The following is a 22,160-nucleotide window of genomic DNA, read 5'->3' as shown; positions in this document are numbered from 1 at the left end:
CCTACACCAATCCCAGCCCTCCTTTCTTTCACCATTCCCTTCCTGTTTCCATCCTACTTTGTCACTTTTTTCTTCCACCCTTAGACACGAACCACCCTGAAGAAGCTGGCAGTGTCACCCAAATGGACCAACTACGGGCTCCGCATATTTGGCTATCTGCATCCTTTCACTGACGGTGAGGAGGCACTGCAGCCAGTTGGGGTTCTCATGCTGCATCCTCTCTCCCTTGTCTTCTCCTTCCCTGCCCAAGGCTAGACAGAAACACGCTCATCTAGGAAAGCCCTGCACAATGTCTCTCCAGCCAGGTGCAGGGGATTCTGTCCAACTCTGAAAAAGCAGGGAGTCTCAGTAGCATAGATCAATTGCACCTGGTTGTCACTGGAAGGGGAAATACAGATTTGTCATTATAAGGAAAACTTCTGTCCTGCATACACAGCACCTATTTAAGTACCCACAGACATGCTCCCCATGAGCATGTGAATGCTGGCACAAATACACAAATTAGCAACATGTGCACGTGTACATTAACACACTTGTGCATTGACATGCACAGTATTCCAGTCACACACATCCATCCTCACAAGTGCATGCACCCTGTGCCTCCATCTGTATCCACTTACCCTGCCCTAAATGTCCATCCACAGGCTTCTAGCCATGTACAGCTTCCTTGCTGGTACCTATCCCATCCTCAGCCCTTGAGCCCCCATGCATTCATTCTGAACAGAACCCCAAGCACCTACACATGTCTACAGCTACATATCTGGACTTCCTATTGTACCCATCACATTCCCAGATGTGATGCCCAGGGTATGTCTATAAAGCCCCAGGCAGTATTGTATTAGCTTTGCCTGAGCTAATCAGCTCTAAGAAGAGCCAGGCTGCACTACTTCTGGTTTGGAGCTCTCTCTTCCTAGCACTGCCTTGTGCAATATAGCCATATCCAGAGTCCCTCTCTTTTACACACACGCACACGGAGTCTCTCACTCTCTGTCTCTCTCTCATACACACACACATACACTCTCTTTCTCTCTTGCTTGCTTTCTCTCTCTCTTTTTTAAAAGAGTCACTGAAAGAAATCTGCATGTACTCCTCCCCTTCCATGTTAGATTTCAACCAAGGTCAGCACAAGACGGTTGACTAACCAACTTCTCTGAGGGCAAGAAAACAGTCAGCATTTCATTTACAACTGAAAGGTGAGGGTTAAAAGCACTAGCAGTGTTTGGTAGCTCAGGGAGAGTCCCAGACAGCAGTGGAGGGAGTAGGTGGGTCAAGGGTAAATGCTGTGTCAGTCCCAGTGGGAGGCAGGGATCAGGACAGGAGTGGAAGCATTTTTTCTTTCTAGCAATGCAGAGCACCATTTTTCTCTGGAAATCTCTTGGCAGGGGACTTTCAATTTGCCATTGCTGCTGATGACAATGCTGAGTTCTGGTTGAGTTCAGATGAAAGGATCTCTGGCCTCCGGCTTTTGGCTAGCGTAGGCAAGGTACAGTGTACACTGCATGGCTTCTTCAGTCACTGTTTTTTAATGTTCCTGTGGGGATGAAAATCCTTATGCCTTACACTCTGCTTCAGGAGGGAAGAGTGGTGGCTGGGACAGCCAGGCCTCCCACTTGACAACCTGGCAGTGGCTTTGTGGGGGCCTGGGCTATACTCAGTGGACCTGGCCCCGTCTCCAGCTACCTGAGGATAGTTTACTAAGTGGATGGGGCTCAGTTCTCCCCTCTGTGTAATAATCAGTGGCAAAAGGCCTTGTAACCCAGGCATTTTCTGTCCTCACACAGACTGGGAAGGAGTGGACGGCACCAGGAGAATTTGGGAAGTTCCAAAGCCAGCAATCAAGGCCAGTGAGGTGAGCGGGCAGGGGTGAGGCTGGACACTGCAGGCTCCACACGTGCTGCATCATATCTTGCCCCATCCTGGTGTTTGGCTTTAGTGGTTTCTCAAATAACAGGCTTCACTGGCCATCTTTGGCTTTTACTTACTGTGTTCAGGGCTCCTCTTCTTGGTCACCTTATTTGGTCACCTTAGCTGAGGTTGGGGAGCTCAACACTGAATTTGTTCATTTTTTTAAATGGTCTCTAAAAAAGAATCTATTGGCTACGCAGTAAGGCAGGACTGGGACCCCAGTGCAGGCCCATCTCCAAGAGCTCCTCTTTGCTAGGAACTCAAGTCAAGGCTTGACCGTGCCTGCTCACTTCCCTAGCCAACCAGATGCAAAATCCTCTCAGTTGTATGTTGTGGGTAGCATTGCTCCAGGCAGCCAACTCAGAGCTATGGGGCAAGCCTTGAATGAGCTTCCTTCAGGTGCTGCTCGCTTCAGCTTGCTGCTGTGTAGATGGAGACTAGGGCCTTTTCCCAGTGCCACAGGTTGCCATGCCCTCTACTGTCTACCTATTCTGTTTCCAGATGATCCCAGTAACACCTACCACTGCATGAAAATGATATTGTCCCCAGGCCTGTAGAATTCCCAGCCCCAGCAACTTTACTTATCTCTTCTAGAAAGCGCTGAATGCCCCACTAAGAACCAAGTAGACAGAGACCAACACCAAAGCATTCTTGGAGCTTCATTAAGCAACCAGAGGCTACAGCTTTGGGAGCAAGAACAGAGAAGCAAAGCTGAGTTACAAGATACAAAATAGATTGGTCAAAATGGTGATCTTAGGCATCAGGCCATAATGTAGGGAAACCTAGGGTTCTAAGGTGGCCTACTGAAAGCCTAGGGCTAGTAGTCCAAGATCTGGTAATACTCTGATGTGCTTCAGGTTCTTTGCTGTAGCATCCAGGATCCCAGTAGATGAGGAATCCAGTGCTAAAAGAAAGAAGTGTTGTCAGATTTTATATTGTTTGGTATTTTGTTGAGAGCCTCAACTCCTGGAGGTGAGGGATAGCACATTAGCTTTTTCTTTGGGAAAAATGGCAAGGAAGTGCCTAGACATTGTAGATATGGCAGAAAGTAAGGAAAGACTCCGGTATTTTACTTATGATTTCTGTGGACCTGTGATTTTTGAATATTTGAAGCTGGGAAAAAGACCTAATAATGGGAACTCTCCAAAATTATTATAAAATTGCTCAGATGCTTACCCAATGCATCCAATGTATGATAAAATGGTTAACACCTGCCCCCTGGTGGCTGCCTGTCACTGAAGACACTGGTTTTGTGTTTCTCTCACTTTAAAGTGGTAAGAATAAATTAAATTAATCGAAACTCATCCAGAATCTCAAAAGTACTCTCCAGAGTCTTCCACCTAGCAACTGGCCAGGACTCACAGAGTCCTGATACACCAAACCCAGCAGACAAGATTAACAGTCAGGTATCTAGAATAATTAGCTGGAGGTAGAGGATCACCTTGCTGCTTTGAGGAGAGGGTGTGAAAAATTCTAGCTGGGAACATTTTCTCAAAGAAAAGAGTGCCCCTACAAAATTGTAAGCACATCCTGCCTGCAGCAGCTGTATTTCCCATCCCATGACAGGTTAAACCCAGTCCTGCTTAGTTTAAGAGCAAATAAAGCCATAGCCCAAGGTAGTGTAGTTGTTCAGTAAAAGATGTGAGTTTTTCTTCTCTACAGATTAGCAGCGTCTGGCAGGTACTACTTTGAGGTGCTGCATAAACAGGATGACAAAGGAACAGATCATGTGGAGGTGGCGGTAAGTGTGCCTGGCCAACCATGTCCTGCACATTCACTAATGGGGCTTGAGAGGAAAGCTTGGTGACAACTGGACTCCACTTACAGCCCCTGACCCCATTCTTCCTGGGATATCCCTGCCCCCATTTCAAGCCCTTACCCTGTCGTGTGTGGACAGCCTTGTTGGTCTCCTGGCCCCTGCTCTCATTCTGTGTGGGACAGCCTCACTCTATCCCTAGCTTCTCTTTTCAGCCATTTTTCATCCTTTCCTGCTATTAGGCTGAGCACCAGGATCGTAGGTTTTCTCCTAATCCCTTTCTGTGTGAGGAAGATTCTACTAATCTGGGGAAGGGAATGTTAGAGGTCCCACATGGTTACAAACAGATGCACACCCAGAACTTTTCTGCTGAATAAGTTAATTCCATAAGCACTTTGTATATATTTCTTTTTTCTGTTGCAGTGGCGACTGAATGACCCAGAAGCCAAGTTGACAGTCATAGACTCCCAACACCTCTCACTTTTTGCTAGTAAGTATCCCCACCATAGCCTTGTCTTTGTTCCTCACTGTTCATTTAACAACACTACACATATCACAGCTGATCACAGTCCATTCAGACACTACAGATAATGTTATGGATAAGCAGTGTTACAAGCACCGGCTGGAGGTTTAAAGTAGAAGTCACAGGGAGAACTCTGGCCAATTTTGTGGAACAGTATCAAACACAGAGGGTGCATCTACACATTGCTGTATGGTGACATTGCTATGGTGGTGTGTTTTTGTACTGCCTTCTGGAAGTACTAAAGCATGGTTCAGTATGGGTGGTTACTGTGCTGTGCACACAGTGCATGGTTAGATTTTTCCACTGCAGTGATGTAGCTGGCAATTGTGTAGACCTATGTGATTGCTACATCGCCATACTGTGCCGTACAGCAACATAGTGTGTCACTACATCACTGTAGGGCTATGCATAGACACATCCAGAGAGGCTCAGGGAGTGGGATTTTAGTCTTGTTTAGAGAGATTTGGAGCCAGTCAGTCACCAGAGAGGAGAGATGGATCTGACCATGGCAAGGAAGAAACCATTCCAGATGGTGAAAGTAACACAAGACAAAGATCTGCTGCTTGCTGTGTGAAGGCCAAAGGAGTCTACAGTTCAGGAGCCAAGGGATAGCCAGGAATGAGGAGGTTGGGTTTGCAGGTAATTTCTAAGACTACAGGGAGACTTCTTGCCGGATACTGGACTGGGAAGCTGCTGAAAATGTCAGAGGATGCTGTTGCTGCAAACAGCCTCCGCACCCAACCCATTCCAACTCTGCTGTAAGTGTCTTACTAGCTTGTTGCTCTAATTGTCACCCATCAGCCCATCCTCTTCCAGAAGTCTTTCCTCTAGTTTCCCCCTCTCCTTCATATCAGATACAAAGTTTGCTTTTACCTTTAAGACCATTCATGCTGCTGCTCTAGAAACCTCACTTCCTTTTTGCCAACATTCTTAAGCTTTACCATTCACCAACTTTAGCTTTGCGCTCAAATGCCTCTGGGTGCTGTCCCAAACTACTCTTTTCATGTGTAGAAAATTTTCTTGTGTCCTTCAGACAGCCCCTATTTTGCCTGCTGCCATGTTTTCAGAACCTGGCCAAGTAACCATGCCTAGGCATGAGCGGTATCAGTCTCCTCTCTTCCTCTTACTTCTGCTTTATTCTTACAAAGTGCTCAGAGAATGTGAGCCCAGCACATCCTCGTCATTAGGAATGGCACCAGAAGCTTGCATCTTCCCCTGGCATCTCCTGTCTACTGCCACTGTAGGCTTGGCAGCAGGCTGTCTCTTTTGGGACTCACCCTTCCAGCCAAATCATGCTTGATCCCACTCCCATAGTGTGAATCCTTATCCTCTCAAGTGAAGTGAACAGTGTCACAAATAGTGTTTGATATCAAGATTGTATCCTGGGATTCCTTTTCTGTTCTTTTCTTTTCAGAGCAAGATGACCCACGGCTCCTCCCCAGTGCTCCTTTACACCCACCTCCCCCTCCCCACACTTGAAGAAAATCCCTATAGCAGGTTGCTGCCTCAGGGCCTGTTCAGCCAGGCTTTTACCCCTTGGCTAAGCATCTCTCAGCTAGCCACAGTAGCATGCAGTCTTTAAACCTGCTGCCCTTTGCTGTCTGGAGTTTCTCCCAGCCTACCCCAGTCATATACAATCTTTTATCACACAAACTGAACAAACCACAACTTTACTGCACCCGGCCTCTGAGATGAGTCTGCTGTGGCCTCAGCCTTCCTTTCACAGGCTTGTCCCCTTTATACCCCACAGGCCTCCTGCCTCTGGTGCTTCTCCTCCACCTCCTGAGACGGTTCTTTCTGCTGGTTTTTTTTTTCTAGAATAGAAAACTAGAATAGAGTTTCTAGTCTGTCCTCAGATTAATAAGGGGTACCCCAGGGAGTTGTGCACTCAATGTATAGGCCTTGAGGTTACCTGGTAAGGGAAGTTCACCTGCCTCCAACCCTGTAGTTTCTGTGCAAAGTTTGGACAGCAGACATGCTCCACAGCTGTTGCAACTTTTGACCCAGTCACAGCAGGGTTCACCTGGGTTATTTTGGAGCCAGGCTTGGTCAAGCAGGAAGGGGGGCTCTGGCTGGACTCATAGGAACTCTGTGCATCTTTTGGGCATGCTTGTTTGGGATGCCATGGGACAATGTGTACCTGCTGTTCATAAAACAGCCACGCTTTAGGTTTGCGATCAAGTTCAATGAAAGAAGCAAGCTCCTATGGGTAAGGTGTCCTACACACCGTCAGGCTTGGGAGATTGCAGTTACTGTGGTCTCCCAGCCTTGTGGGTACATAAAACTGAAGGTGCTTGAAGGATTAGGGCTGTTTTTTTTATTTTGAAAGTAGGCCAATCCTTTAACTTTTTCCTGCCAAGGCAGGGGGTTGGACTTGATGATCTGCTCAGGTCCCTTCCAACCCTACAAACTATGAAACCCCACTTGTCAATTTTATGTAAAAGCAGTGAGCAAATTAATGACATTATGAGGGACAGTCAAGCCATAGACAACCACAAAGGGATATTTTAGAAATGCATGGTGGGGAGCCACAGAAGTCTTGATCCCAGAGGGACTTGTTTCCTGTAACCACCTCTCCTCTAAAAACTTGGTGTTTTGGGTCTTTGGAGGATTACCCCTGAAATCTGTCAAGCGGAAAAGAGGCAGGTGCTGAGCAGAGGACTGAATGGACAAACCTTGAATCCCAAGGGCAGCCAGTCACCCCTCCCAGCTGAAAGCATCCCCCACAACAAAATCATACCAGCACCCTGTTAAGGGAGAGCCCCACCACCCACAGTAGCCACCACCAGCAAGACTGATGTACCACCGATCACTAAAGCACTGCTAAGCATACCTTGATTGAAAAAACAGAAACTTAACCAAATAAAACTTTAATTCAAATATAAATAAATTAAAAACCAACCAAACAGCAAACACAGAAACACTGCTGAATACCTAGCTCCCTATCGCACAATTAGAAAGCAATAAATAAAAGGAAAGATCCAAAATGCCCCCTTCAGAGTCTTCTCCCTCTCAAAAACCATAGTCCCAGCAGAGCAGGGACAACCGTCTTCACAAATGATGGTCGTGCTGCAGGGGAAGCTAAAGAAAATGGGGGGAGGGCTGCCCCATACTTCCAAACTCACTTTCCTCACCTCCCCTTACAGACTACAAAATCTCCCATGAGAGATTTCCCCAAGTCTTCTTTGGGCATACCTGTGCACTTGGTATAGCTAAATAACCTTGTGCAGGGGTCTGGGATGCTGCATCAGCCGTCCTCAAGTGAGGCACAGGGGAAGGGCAATTAGAAGAGCGATGGCAGTTAGCCTGACATGTTCCAATGTATATACTTTCATGCTTTCCCCTATTACCATATGCCCAAGTCCATCCCCCACCCCCAACAGCAAACTTACCGCTGGTTCCACTTCTGCTTCTGGCTTTTGTTTCTGATGTTAGGACAGATGGGGAGGGGGGAAACTGGGGGATGGTAGAGGGAGTTGGGGGTGAAAGCATGACCACAGTGGGTGGCGGAAGCAGCATCATGATGGGTGGCAGTAGCATCACCACTGTGGGAATTTGTATGGGAAGGGTGAAGGATATACAGGAAAGCAAGACAAGAATAGGGTGGTGAGAGGGTGGTGGAGAATGGGGGGATGGCAGTAGTCGGGCCTCCTTGCCAGACCTGAGCTTCTTGGTTACCTGGCTGGGCTGGGTGGTTGAATGTCCTCTGGGTCAGTTAGGCTGTTCAGCCAAAAACTGCTGCTATAAATGTTAAAGTAGCCCAGTGAACTTTAAGGATCCATTAAATTCCTAAATGCTCAGAGCAGATCACACCAACAGGGACAGAGCTCACTTACTCTGTTTTTGGAAAAAAGCTGGACAGCTGTCTGGACAGCAGGGGACTTTGGGGACCCATTAATCTCCTGTTAGGTATTAAATGCTCGGAGCAGAAGCCTTCAATAGCATGCTTCACTGTGCACTATTTCTATAATAGCGCTGAGGGGATCAGGGTACATAACACACTGCATTATCCCCAATACTGGAGAAGGCAGCACATACACAGCAGACGCTGATCAATCTCCAATCTTTAACCCCCCCAGCTGTCAGTTCAGCAAAATAGGAGGCGACAAACAAAAAAGTGTTTTTTTGAATTATTTATTTAATGTAGTAAGAAAAGAAGTCAGCAGAAGATTGATTCATGTTGGCTTCTGCAGCTACACCTGGTGTCCTAAAACATTCATTACACACAAATACCTGCAAATTGTAGTGACACCTGGTAGACAGGGGGGATCACTAAACAAAAACTGTAGCAACACCCAGTGGACAAAGGGACTCACTACACATAATTTAGTGACTTACCACATGCATGTGACAGATTTATGGCGTTTTGCATACATAGCAAACTAAACTGCTTTGGGATGTGGTCTAGATTGTAACAATGAGAACTAATTTAAACCCCCCAAAACTCCCATACATGTAAAGTGTGATGCCATTAAGCCACACGTGGGAATTTTTATTGTGTGTACATTGTCTCAGTGCCATGTGTACAAGCACCCCCTCAGTATATATTGGAGCACTGACCTGCAAGGAGGTTTTCCAGGGGTAACGGAAGAGCAAGTTCCCCTCCCACTTCTGGAGCACATTTCTTCCTGTTCTCCCATTGAAATGTCCCAGTGCCTCTGCTGATGTGTCGAGTAACTGGATAAATTGACTCACTGCCACATGAGGTGTTTAGCTGCCAAGGCTAATTGAGTGCTGAGTTCATATTAACTCCTTCTGTGTTAGAGGAGGTGGTCTAAGAGAGTATTGCATATGCCACCCCACCCCTTTTCTTTTTGCACTACCCATTTCAAAACAATAAAACATGTCTTAATTGTCACCACATTCAACCACCACTTACTTTCTCCCCTTGCCCTCCCTGCCTCCCGCACCCCCCTTCCTCTGGGCTTATACTTTTTAGACTTTGAGCAGGGTCTGGTACTGTCTCTTTCTTAGTTTCTACTGTGAATTTCTCACTCCTGATCCAAGCTATATGGACACTACTGTATCACAAATATGAATTAATAATGCTGGGAACAAGAGGCCAAGATTTTATGGGCTGGAATTCAGAGAGGGGGTGCTCCTGGAGCTGTTACCAAATGAAATGACACTCAGAATAAAGTGATAGATTAGTCCTTCCTCCTCCTTTTGTTCTCTTGCTGGTTTCTAGATGAGACTCTCTTAAAGATGGATGAAGTTGAACATATACCACAGACATTGGCCAGCCATACAAATCAGTCTACTGCCAGTCTGAGCAAGAAGACACACCCAGCTGACATGCTGAAGCCTGACCCTCGGGACACTATTTATAAAGGTAAGAGGCTGCCAAACAAATGGAAACTGTTGCAGCCAGTCACATCATGTGAGTGAGGACCACATGGTCACTAACAACCAGATTTTTCTCATGTGGAGAAGGAAATAGCTGTCATTTCAGGATGCCTAAGAGAGCTACAATATGAGGGATAAACCATACTCATGTCATCTCTTTCAAAGTCCAGTTCTAACATTGCTTTCAGGTTTAAATTGTTCATATAAATCCAAAAGATTAGTATACAGGGAGGAACCCAGTAAGCACAGGGGTTAATGGATAGAAGTGTCCACAGCAATAGCTATCCTGTTTTATTGGTGCAGGGTGGATTTGCTTTGATTTGTGGTCCAAGTAATTCTTGTGTCTGTGTCCCTCTTGGCTTTTTGTAGTGCCTCTGATTAGTAAGTCACGCCTGCGGAAGACCTTGCCGGACTGCCCTTACAAACCCAGCTATCTGGTGAATGGATTCCCGTTATCACGCTATCAAGGACTCCAGTTCGTAAGTCTCATTCCTCTAACGGAGATGTTTGGCCAAGTGCTCCGTGCTGCACTAGGGAGTATATGTGCTTTAGAACATGAGGGCAATGCCCGACTGAAACATGGGGCCTTTCCAAAGTCTGGGAATAGGCCAATAGCTGATGCCTTCTGTGGGATGGATGTCCCTTCTGCATGACGCAGCACTGGTTCTCTCCCTTCCTAATTCAGAGCTGGGACAGAACTTTCATCCCAGATTTGAAAACCCATGAGGTAAGGCCCTGCTGCCTTTGCTAAGAGGGTGTAAAAAACTACCCATAAAGAAAATGGGTAGTTTAAAACACATATCTCCCAACCCAGTCAGTTCTAAAGACATGTAATAAGCAGAGCTAGAAGAACCCCATACAAAAAGCCCTGCTCCAAATAGACCTCGTTTAGGTAAACTTCTAAATGTAGCAAGTCACCCTTGTCTTTACCTCCAGTGCTAAACATTCTGTTGCTTTAATGGGGTAGTCCCAAATCCCAGGCCTGACTGCTTTCTGACAGCTCAGATCTGGATTTCAGTAACGTCACACAAATCACCCTTCACAGGCATCCTTCTGCAGACAGGTGTGGCAAAACAGGTAAGTACTGCTTCAGTTTCTCTTACAGTCCCAGGGGCTAGCTGTGTTGTCTGCCTTCTCCACCATGGGTCAAACCAGTGGTCACCTCTTCCTTGCCTGGGAAAGGACTTTTATTCTTCGAGTCAAATCAAGCCCTGCTTCCAGAAGTAGTGTAGTCATATAAAATAAAACATTCTTTCATAAGAAGACATCTCACAGTTCTCCCATATAGAGTGGGACAGGTTGCAGCTCTCCGCCCTTTGCCCACATTCCTGATCCTCCACCTTTCACACCACTCTTCTCCCAACACCTCCACATCAGGGCTTCCTCAAGACTCCCCAACAGTGTTACACTCCCCACACTCCTTCACCTCAAATTCTGCTGCCTGCCAGGCTCCTTCTGCTGGGAACCTTCATCCAAAATCAACTTTCTTGTTCTTTGGTTCAGTCTGTCCCAAATAAGCTGGGTCTTCCTCACTATTACCCAGGAGCTTCCACACAGGCCTTGTACTCAGCAAGGTTCTGTAGCTGTGTCAGGTCTGATCAGTGGATCACACGTACTGTACAGCGTTCTCCTAACCCATGTTGTGTCTCTCTCTCCACCTGCTGTCTTCCCAGCGTCATGCCACTCTCCCCAGACAGCTGTCCCCGCCTCTTATCTGCTCCTTCCTGCTTTCATTTCTCTACTGCAGCTTTGGTCTTTAGGGTAGTCTGGCACCATGTATGAGGTCCTACCTTGGGGCAACTAACCGATGAACTTCCCCTTAAAGGGCTCAGCTATCCTGTGTGTGACATCTCCAGGTATCATTTTCATTTGTGCATGGTTTTCTCTCCACTTTCCAGGTTCACTTGTCCTTTGTTTACCCAAATGATTACAGCCGCCTGAGCCATATGGAGACAGACAACAAATGCTTCTATCAGGAGAATCCATATTACTTGGAAAGGTAACACAGTCCTCCCAGCTGGCTGTCTAGCATGAGTTGGGGCTGGTGTTGGGACTGGGGTGGAACTTTAGATGCCTACTTGTAGGGCTCTAGCCACAGCTACACAGGAAACTCCCCCTGGTCAACTGAGTGCACAATGCATGTTCAAGTCCATAGTGCAGGTTGGGAAAGCTGCCTCTCAAACTAGAAGCAGCTACAGCCACAGCCACATGTCACTTTGGGTGGGCTGATTACAACTATTGAGTGACAGGACCAATTAGCCACCCCCAAAGTGACCACCAATCAGTACTGATACATTACTTCCACTCAACCATGCATGAGGAGGCCCTGGCCATGCACAGTAAGTTTACTGTGTGGACATGGCTTCTGGCTTCTTCAAGCACCATCCTGGTAAGCCCCCAGAATCTCCACTGATGTTAGTGGAATGACAGGTGTTCGTCTGAGGTGCTCAGTTCTTCCTGTTCCTGATGTACCTTTTAAATGAAAACACTCTGAACTCTGAAAGAACATCTGCCCCTGAGCTGCTAAGTCTATCAGGCTTGAAAGCTGGTGAGTTAAACAGAATGTCTTGCCCTGATGAACTGGGAAATGTACTTGCCAGCACAGCTTCCTCACCCACAAGTGGAGCTCCCTGCTAGGGAGATAGTGTGGCCTCACACCTTTCCCAGACTCACAGGACCTGTTGATGCTAAGAGTCAGGGTAACATAATTATAATGATGTGATGGTATCATGGAAGCAGTGTTTTGTATGTCAATAGAGGGTGGGAGGGAAATCGCACTTTCCATGATCTGTCTTCCAGCAGAGAAACAGTACTCTGTCACATACAGCTGTGCCTATACTGTGTCTTTGCTCCTGCAGATTTGGATTCTATAAATATATGAAAATTGACCAGCCAGAGAGGGGAAATCTGGAGTCTGAGGAGAAAACAGAGCAACCAGGTAAAGACCAGTGAAAGACAGGCAGACTTTTCTGTCTGTCTCTCAATGTGCAATCCCCAGGAATGACAAAAAGAAAAACTATTGACTTTGTGCTCTGGGTAAAAGAAGTGACTGTCCCAGAGTTTCCAAGACAGTACTGAATTTTTGGGGCTGTGTTCCTGTGTCCCCGGGGACTCCCTGGGACAGAACTTTCATCCCAGATTTGAAAACCTGCAAGGTAAGGCCCTGCCACCTTTGTTAAGAGGGTATAAAACAACTGTGCTACAGGGACATAGCTTTGCTGCTTTGAGGTCAGGAGATAGCCACAGCACCACATTTCTGCAGCACAGCACCACAGGCTAATTATCTCTGTCTCTCAGTGCTGCACAAACGGGGCTATGTTGATTAACTCTGTCACAGTGCCACACAAATACAGTTTTGACCTTTCTGGTTTGGAAGGCAACCATGGGCTTTCTTCTGAGTGGAAAGCAGCAGAGCTATGTAGCCTGTCCACAGCACTCACACTATGGCAGCTGTGCTAACCAGAACTGGAAGGGGAGTCAGCTACTCCAGGTTCCATATGTCTGTGGAGCATCTGGATATGTGCCCTCGATTTTGCTTCCTGAGAGCTGGTCACGTGAATGCTGAACAGCCCTTTGCCAACACACATCAGAGACCATAGCTGTGGCCCAGAGTAAGTTTTGTGAAATTGCAGGCAGGGTGATTTGTATATTTTTCTAATAATTTTGCCTAAGGCCTTCAAAGGATGGATTTTTTGCTGCTGAAGGGTACTGCTGGCAGCTCAGGTTTCAGCAGCCTGATCCTTGTCAAACCCCACTGCATGCTCTCTAGCCCTCAACCTCCTCCCCACTCCTTTCAGTACCTGGCCCTCCATCCTTGCTGTCAGCCCTGTGGGAAATGCCACGCTGGATGGTATCAAGTGCCATGTGCCACAAGCAGGCTGTAGCGGCTGCAGTGAGAACTACACTTCCTGCCCACAATTTAGCCATAGGCAGGACATTACAGCTCAGTTCCAGGCAGGTTGGATCAGCCGAAGTGGCACACAGCAGCACATGCCTAAGGGCCATGGCAGAGTGGGAGGGGATAGGTCCATAAACAGCAAGGTGACTAGTACAAGCTGGAGCTCACCTTTCCCTCCCCAGAAGCCCCAGTGGCTGTAGGGGACAGAGTACCCAGCACTCCAACTTAGTGACTAAAAACAGGCAAGAGGATGCTCCTCACAAAGGGGATGCACAGAAGGTACAGGTGTACTGATACATCAGTCCATATCATATCAGCTTTGATAAAAGGAAAATTGACATTATCGGCAATCGGCTTTTTTTCGCTGATGTGGCCAAAAATGTCACCAATAAATGTTGTGTGCATGCATAGCCACAGCATGCATATGATCAGCTTGGCAACTTGGAGAGCAGTGTCCAGCTGGTAAGTCTGTTGGGAGGGAAGGGATGGAGGCAGCAGATTGAGGCCTCTGCGGTGAGGGAGGGAGTGGGGCTGGGTGTGGGACAGAGCCATGAGCAGCACATCCGGGGGGACACAAGGGTGGGGTGGCTCCTGCCACTGCATGCACCCCCAGGGGAGCCATGGGGGGCATATGCCCCCCCGATCTGTGTGCGGGGCAAGGGCAAGCTGCCACTGCGGGCTGGGGACTGGGGCAGTGCTGGGCTCTTCCTGGCAGTGGGGCTGGGCCAGGGATGTGTGTGGGCTGGGTGGCAGCAGTTCTGGGAGGGGGGGGCTACAGGGTGGTAGCCCCCCCTCCCAGCGCTACCACCACCACTCACCCTGAGCACAGCCCCAGCCCAGCCCCTCCTACCAAGAAGAGCCTGGCACTACCCTCATCCCCAGCCTGTAACAGCAGCCTACCCTCATCCTGTGCACAGATCTGCTGGCACATGCCCTCCAAGGTTTCCCAGGAATGCGTGCAATGGCAGGAGCCACCCCCCATGTCCCCCAGCTGAGCCGCTTGTGGTTCTGTCCCGTGCCCAGCCCCAGCCTCCCTCACTGCAGAGGCCTTGCTCTGCTCCTCTCACCCCACTTCTCCTCCCCTTCCCCCCCAACAGACTTACCAGCCACATGCTGCTCTATAAGCTGCTGGGCTTCATATTGGCAATCAGATAGGTATCGGCCGATATAGCTTGTTGATAATCGGCCATCGGTACTGGCCAAAAAAATCTTTATCAGTGCACCCCCTAATAGAATGGACTGGCTGCTGGACTGAGGGAGCAGTTATTCCCTTCCTGTCCCTTTGTGTGGCTCAGGGAGCAGGGGAGCAGAGAGGTTAGAGGTGTAACTGTGATTGTCTTTGTAGGCTATGAGGAAGGGAACCCTGATGAGTTTCAGTATGTGGACCAGGACACAAACCTCAGCAAGCAGGGGGCAGAGCTGGCAGTGGGCAAAGCATACCCCAGCATACTGATGGGTTATGATGATGTTTACAATGACTACTCTCTCCAGGGGCATAGGAAGCCCCTTTCACTCACAAATGGCAATGTGAAGGAGGCAGTCCCAAACAAAAGGAGAAAGAAGCCCCATATGAAGGCAGTTACCCTTACCTCAGACAACCAACGCATCAACAAAACCAGTCTAGAAAGAAGCACACCCATGAGGAGGCGTCACTTAAAAACTGGGGTCAAGGACAATTCCAAATATCCTTCTCAGCATGCCAGGAGCACCCGTGCAAGGTCACTCATCAAGAAAAGAATAGGAGACCCAGGTCCTGCCTCTAGCACAAGCCCTCAGGATGCCTCAGAGCATTCTCCTGGTGGGTCTAGGGACTCAGATGGTAGGATACCAAGAGGGGCAAGGCCTCCTCAGAGAGATCTCAATTCAACTAACACCAGGAACCAACCAACAGGCACCATACAAGCAAAGAGACAAAGCCCAGTCTCTGGTAAAGCCAGCAGAAGAGCTGTAAGTGCTGCCAGCCTCAGCAAACAGACCCTTTACCAAGCACAGTGGCTAAACCAAGTGGAGTCATATATTGCTGAGCAGAAGGTGGCAGATGGCATTGATGCAGATGTGGAGAAGGGTCAAGCAGAGTCTCGGGCAAAGGACAGGCATGAGCTTGTAGACCCAGCAGTAGCAGAGGAAGAAGAAGAGATCGAAGGAGAAGTCGAGGGGGACGAGGAAGGATTTGACTACATGCCAGTGTTTGACCAAGTAGTGAACTGGGAACAGACCTTCAGCACAAGCATCTTGGATTTCCATGTGCTGCGAACAGACTGGATTGACCTGAAGTGCAACACATCGGGGAACCTGCTGCTCAAAGAGAGGGAGGCCTTGGAGGTCACACACGTCTTCCTAAAGAAGCTCAACCAGAAGAACAAAGGGTAAGGCACTGTCTCTTGCAATCCCTTGAACTCCCTCCCTCCTTTGGGCTACTGTATCACACTGCATAGGAACCATAGCCTGGAGTAAGGAGCTGGTAGGAAGAAGAGAGTTAACTCTGAGTGTTGAAGGTACCATGTTAGGAGATGTACTGAGGGCTAAACACCAGGGGAGGCTGCAAGTGGGACATAAAGTCAGGGCAGGTCCTGTCTAGCCACAGCCAGTAGAGGCTGAATGTTGATATCTGGTGGTTGGTGTAAAATGAGTTGATGTTCAGTCCAGGTCCCATTTTCAGAGTGAAAACCAGCTTCCTCACTGGCTCTTTTGTTGTCAGTCTCATCAGAAGGGCCAAGCACTGAATGGACATAGGAACTGATCTGAACCTCTAGCTGTAAAGAGAAATAAGGCACACTGATGAATCTGTAGTTACCCAGCTCTGTCTAGTGACCTGGTACCTCTGGGCTGTGACTCCAGCACCTCTTAACAACATAGAATGTAGACCCTGAATGGACCTCCTCATGCAAGTACCATTCCCTGCCTCATAAGTAACCATATCATATAATCCCAGTCACAAACTGGTTAGATTTCTGCCATCTGTTGGAAGGTTGCTCCTACTGGCTATGATATTTAAGAACCTTCTAATTCCCTGCCTAAACTTATTCATGGCCAGTTTATACCCATTTTTGTGCCAGTGTTATCCTATACCTTAAATGCTTCTCTCCCCTTCCAGAAATTTACTCTCTGGATACATTTAGAAAGGGCACGTCTCTGCTCACTATTCATTTGTACAGGCTTTCACAGTTTCCTTTCAGAAGAGAGATCCTCCATTCCCTTAATCATTCTGGTAACCCTTCTCTGTACCTGTTTAAGAAAGATGAATTTAATTCAAAACTTGGGTGACCAGAATTGTACAGGGCATGGCAGGTGAGGTCTGGTAAAAATTTGATGAGTCCTAGGATTGCATTTGTTTTTGTCATAGTCCTCATACCATTGGTGGCTCATAGCCATCCTATGATCACCTGGTATACTAAGTCCTTCTCCTCTGTCATTTCCAATTGATGAGCTCCTGGCTTAGGGCAGAAATTCTCATTGCTAATGCCTAAGTACATGACTTTGCACTTTGTGCTATTATATTTCATCCCTTTTTTGTTACTCCAGTGCTCAAGGTCATTTGATCTTTTTCCTATAAGATTTTTCTATCCACTTCCATATTGATAACGCCTCCCAACTTTGTGTCCTCAGCAGATTTTATCAACATACTCCTCCTTCTTGTGCCAAGCCCGTTAATGAAAATACTAAAGAAAATCCATCTTCCCAACACTAAAATAGCTGTTTTAATTAAATAAAATTATTTTCTGTGTGGTCTTTACTTCTTCTCAATCATCAGTTCTTTGATCTTGGCTAGGACCCCAGATCTAAGCCCAAGTGATCAGAGATGGGGCCAGGAGATAAAAAAAGATCCCCACCTCATCTGACATGGGTGAAGCAAAGCTGTGGACTGAAAATTTAGGGATTAATAATGTTCTGGGAAGAGGAACCAGCTACGGTGACATGGGGGTGGCTGGGGTGGAGGCTGGGTGGTTGATGCAGGCCTGAGGGAAGAGGTGATGTGGGTGTGGGGAATGTGCCTCACCCAGCTGTGCCCCTGCAGGAGGTTCCAGCTGCAGCGCATAGTGAATGTGGAGAAGCGGCAGGACCGCCTACGAGGGAGCCGCTACCTGCTGGAGCTGGAGCTACTGGAGCAGGGGGGGCGGCTTGTCCGCTTCTCAGAGTACATCTTTGCACGGGGTTGGCAAGGCATTGGTGGTGATGAGCAGGAGAGGAACATGAGGAACCTGGTTTGGGGCCGCCGGCGCCACTTGATGGGCGTCATTAGTGAGCCGGAGCTGTGCTGGCCACTGGGCTTTTCCTGGAACCATCATGCTGTTGTCCACTTCATCGTGCCAGGTAAGGAGAAGAGGGGCTGCCTGGTGCTGGAACCTAGCCTGGAGGTAGTTCTGAGCACTGTGCCAGTCTGCACCCACTTTCAGGCATCACTGCCTATTTATTTTTCCCTAAATTAAACTGCCCCCAGAAATATAACAGGGCCCCAAACAACCAGTGGGATGAAAACCCAGTGATATGACTCCCATAATGCCCTGGGTGTGGACTCACTCTTTAAAGCCAATATCCAGACCCAAAACCTGGGGCTTTCAGATCCAGGTTTTCACCATAGGGCCTACTCCTAGACTAGTCCTTGACTCGCACCCCCAGTCTGTCTCAGTGGGGTTTGGCAGGAGGCTGCAATCACTGCCAGTCATGAAACTAATTTTGCTTTCATTTTCTTTCTCCTCCATCATGACAAGTGAAAAACCAGGCACGCTGGGTACTGCAGTTTATTTCTGACATGGTAGAATTGTCCCGAGTCACCAAGGACCCACACTTCAATGTCATCATCACAGACTACAGCAGTGATGACATGGATGTAGAGAAGGCTTTGAAGAGGTCCCGGTTACAGAGGTGAGAGGGCCACATATGCACATAAACTACACACAAGTTAACCCTTGCTCACATGAATTCTAGTTTTTTGTATGTCCCCTATTCATATAGCACATCCACAGCTCTCTGTAGATGGATCATCTGCACTGTATACAGCAGTGATTCTCTACCTTTTTTGACTCAAGGCACTCAAGGCATTAGACTCAGGACACCCCTTGGTTTTCTTAGTTTTCTTTTGTTGTTCTGATTACAGCAAAATAACAGAGCAACTTTTCTTTTGCAAAGTACTCAGAAAGACCATGATAGGTCAAAATGTTTTTAACACTGTGGATTCCTATTTGAAATCTCAGGGTTTATGTTTACACACTTAACAGCACTAACAGTGTGTGACACCTTGTGGTACCCTTCAAAAGGATCTCCCTTGTGGGGAGATCTGTGGCAGCCTGATTAAGAATCACTGGCATACAGGAACTCAAATGCTCAAACAGAGACACTACACACTTATTTACTTCCACACACATACCTGTAAGTCCCATACAGTGTCATCAGGTATCTCCACACAGCTACCTATTGTACACTCCATCCAGATGCACTTTCATTCTAGTGGTTCCTATTCAGATTTATGAAGTTAAGTCTTTGAATGTTGGAGACAGAAAAAAGCAGAGGAGGTGACCAGTCAGTGATCAATGGGGCCTCACAATCAGCCCACTTAGTGACAAAAGATACAGTACCATCCGGGCCTCCCTCAGGACTCTGGAAAGCCAGGTAATGCTGAGCAGTTCTTCTGAGGACAGCTAGCTCTCTGTACTGCAAACAGAGGAACCCCAGGCACAATGGATATTTATACACGTATCTTTGTCTGCTCTGACACACCCAGAAACCCACCGTGTTGGAGTCTGCGGAGACCACGAGCTGAAGTGCCGGGTGCTGCGTCACATGCATTTGTATAAACACTGAAATGCGCATCAGTGTGTAGAAAATGACGGCAGTGCACTTTTGAACTAAAACACCTTTGATGTGATTTAGTTCACAAGTGCACCGCTGCCATTTTCTCAGCGCTGATGCACATTTTGCCATTTATACAAATGCATGTGCTGCAATGCATTCATATGTACTAATGCCCAGTATGACTTTATTACATACAACTGAAATGTGAAATAATGTGCTTGTTTGATTTATAGTTAAAATATTTTCCCCTCCTTTGTTATTGTGAAATGGAACAGCCTTTGTGTTTCAGGGAAACCAGCTACAGTTGTTCCTCAACACAGGCTGCCTGATACCAGTGTATAGTGCTTTGTGTGAATAGAGCCCATGTTATCCCAAGCTCTCAAAGCACCCTTCCAAGGTCTGTCCTGAAGCACAGGTCTCCAGTTAGCTGCCATCTTTGCGCACCAGGCCTTGATTACACTGGAGGTCTGTTGTGCCCTGGAAGGTGTTCACTGTGTGGCACAGAGATCAAAGGCAAGGGTGAAAGTGCAATGAAATGACACACAGATGTAAATAGGAACACCTCCATGAGCTTGAGGAGGGCAGCAAACCAAGTTCCTTTTTCCCTCAATCTCCCTGCTTTTCCTGAAAGAATTCAAGGAGCTAGGGGTACCTGCTAGGGAACGAATGAGCTGTTCAAGGAGCAGTTGTTGAGTGCCTAATGGACTCCCCCCAATCCCTTTCTTGCCAGCAGTTATCAGTACTTGAAGCTGACAGGGAATTTTGAACGCTCAGCAGGGCTCCAAGCTGGCATAGACCTTGTGAAGGTGAGTGCATGGCAGCTGGGGTGAATGGGGTGGCCAAGGGGCAGTAAGAGCTCTCATCCATGTCCAGATCAGTAGCTCCTTTTAAGCTGAAATTCTTGTCTTCCAGGGAGGTGATGGACCTCACAGAGAAACAGGCCAGCAAATTTTCTATTGACTCTGCCTCTGCAATGTACACCTCTGCTTTTCCTGTAGCACTCAAACTGTGGACCCAATTAGTCAGGACCTCTGGGTCCAGGGTGGTGATAGATATGGGCCTCAAGCTCACTGACTTGAGTCCCTCGATATGGGTCTGCCAGTGTAAAAGGAGTCTTGGCATGGGTGAAAATTACACACCAAGGCAAGTTAAAATAGCCTGAGCATAAAAAAGGAGCAGACCCCAAGGATGCTGGGTGACTTCAAGTCAGCAATAGCCCTATCTGGGCTGTGGAATAGATCAGCACTGTGGACTTTGCACATCACTGCACAGTACAGGGCTATGGACTGGCACTAAGTGGACAGTGATACCAATAGGTAGAAGCTGCAAAATCCAAAGGGTTTGCAGTTATCATGGGGTGATCAAGTTGCTGAGTGTCCGTAAGAGGGAGGTTCCCCCTTTGGAGTCAGCAGTGGTCCCAGGTTAGTGCCAGTTAGCGTCAGGTCTATATGACAAACTTCTGTGCCATTGCTTCCAGGATCCACACAGTATCATTTTCCTCTGCGATCTCCACATCCACTTCCCAAGAGGGATCATCGACTCGATTCGGAAGCACTGCGTGGAGGGCAAGATGGCCTTTGCACCCATGGTCATGCGGCTGCATTGTGGTGCATCCCCACAGTGGCCTGATGGTAAGAAGGCAGGGTCTGTGGCACATTCCAGGAGAGTACCTTGGTGTTGGGTTTTGCTGTCCCTATGGGCACCAGAAAAAGCTTGGGTGTCCTTTGAGTTTTGGATCAGGTCTGATCCCAGGAAGAGATGATTGCCTGGCAGTGGTTTGGCAGGCTAGGGTCCCTGCTTCATTCCTCTCCAACTGATATCCTTGTCTTCCAGGGAGGTGACAAACCCTATAGAGAGGGACAGGGGCCAAGCATGTTTTCTGTTCTCTGTGCCACAGGATAGGGATCACCTTTGCTTTTTCTGTAGCACTTGAGCTATGGACCCAATTAATCAGGGTTTCTGAGTTCAGGAGGGTTGTGGCCATGCTCCTCATGCTCACAGACACAAGGGTGCCTTTTCATTCCTGGCTAGGATGCAAACATGCCTGATGCTTTATTGTTTTCTCCACAGGGTACTGGGAGGTGAATGGATTTGGTCTCTTGGGCATATACAAGTCTGACCTGGATAAGATTGGGGGCATGAACACCAAAGAGTTTCGGGATCGCTGGGGAGGAGAGGACTGGGAACTCCTGGACAGGTAGGGCATGATGTGCAGCCGGCTCAGGCCATGGGGTCAGGACAGCAGTCCCATTTGACCTGGATATGGCAGTGACCTGGGGAAGAGAGCAGTGGGAAACAGATGGCACAAAAGAACTCTGTAGTATTCCCAGCAAGGGGGTCACGTGCTCCTGAGCAGTCCCTTGGTGATCAGGCAAGAAGAGTTACTACAACTACACCATCCTGTCATAGTAACCAGTTCAGAAAAGCAGGGAGCTACCTCCAAACTCCTGGCACCTTACAGGCTCTTTCTTGGCATGCAACAGGCAGCCAACAAACATATACAGTTGTTCACATTGGATTTACTTAACCCTACTTCCTGTTACTTCACCACCATTGGGGTCTTGATCTCAGCGGAGGCCTTTAGCTTCTCACAAAATACATGTAAGAAATACCCAGTAGGTAACAGTGGGCAAGTCTACAGGAGACACTGCATCACCGTAGTGCCAACGGGCACAAACCGTGATGCCGCAGCTATGTCACTGTAGCAACACGCTCCTTCACTATAGTGTATTGCTGTGGCAACATAGCAGCTAAAAATAACCATGCATCACCAGCCTGGCGCAGCACGGGCTGTTACTGCACCATCATTTAGTAGTTTCAAAAGGAAATACTAAATGATGTCGCAGTAACAAAAGCACCATAGGGGCACATGTAGATCTGCCTAATGAGGAGGAATGTCATACAAGGTCCGTGGGACAAAGTTAAGTGTTCTGGAAAGTTTG

At 47.8% G+C, this 22,160-nt stretch overlaps 1 protein-coding gene across 1 annotated transcript in view; it reads left to right on the top strand.

Annotated features, from left to right (window-relative positions):
- The window catches only part of B4GALNT3 (beta-1,4-N-acetyl-galactosaminyltransferase 3), a 111,610-nt gene that overhangs the window by 88,859 nt on the left and 591 nt on the right, over positions 1-22,160 (top strand). Inside the window, 15 exon segments of the mRNA XM_019543885.1 lie at positions 85-175; positions 1,383-1,483; positions 1,782-1,849; positions 3,568-3,646; positions 4,085-4,151; positions 9,373-9,516; positions 9,900-10,009; positions 11,429-11,529; positions 12,389-12,468; positions 14,774-15,794; positions 17,444-17,739; positions 18,138-18,291; positions 19,952-20,024; positions 20,696-20,849; positions 21,289-21,415. Coding sequence (XP_019399430.1) covers positions 85-175; positions 1,383-1,483; positions 1,782-1,849; positions 3,568-3,646; positions 4,085-4,151; positions 9,373-9,516; positions 9,900-10,009; positions 11,429-11,529; positions 12,389-12,468; positions 14,774-15,794; positions 17,444-17,739; positions 18,138-18,291; positions 19,952-20,024; positions 20,696-20,849; positions 21,289-21,415 — 2,666 coding nt within the window.

This window comes from Crocodylus porosus, unplaced genomic scaffold, assembly GCF_001723895.1.
Source record: "Crocodylus porosus isolate Cpor-Errol unplaced genomic scaffold, CroPor_comp1, whole genome shotgun sequence".
In the NCBI taxonomy this organism is placed as follows: Eukaryota; Metazoa; Chordata; order Crocodylia; family Crocodylidae; genus Crocodylus; species Crocodylus porosus.
The sequence above is the reverse complement of the archived record's forward strand: the minus strand, read 5'-3'. Positions and strand labels throughout refer to the sequence as shown.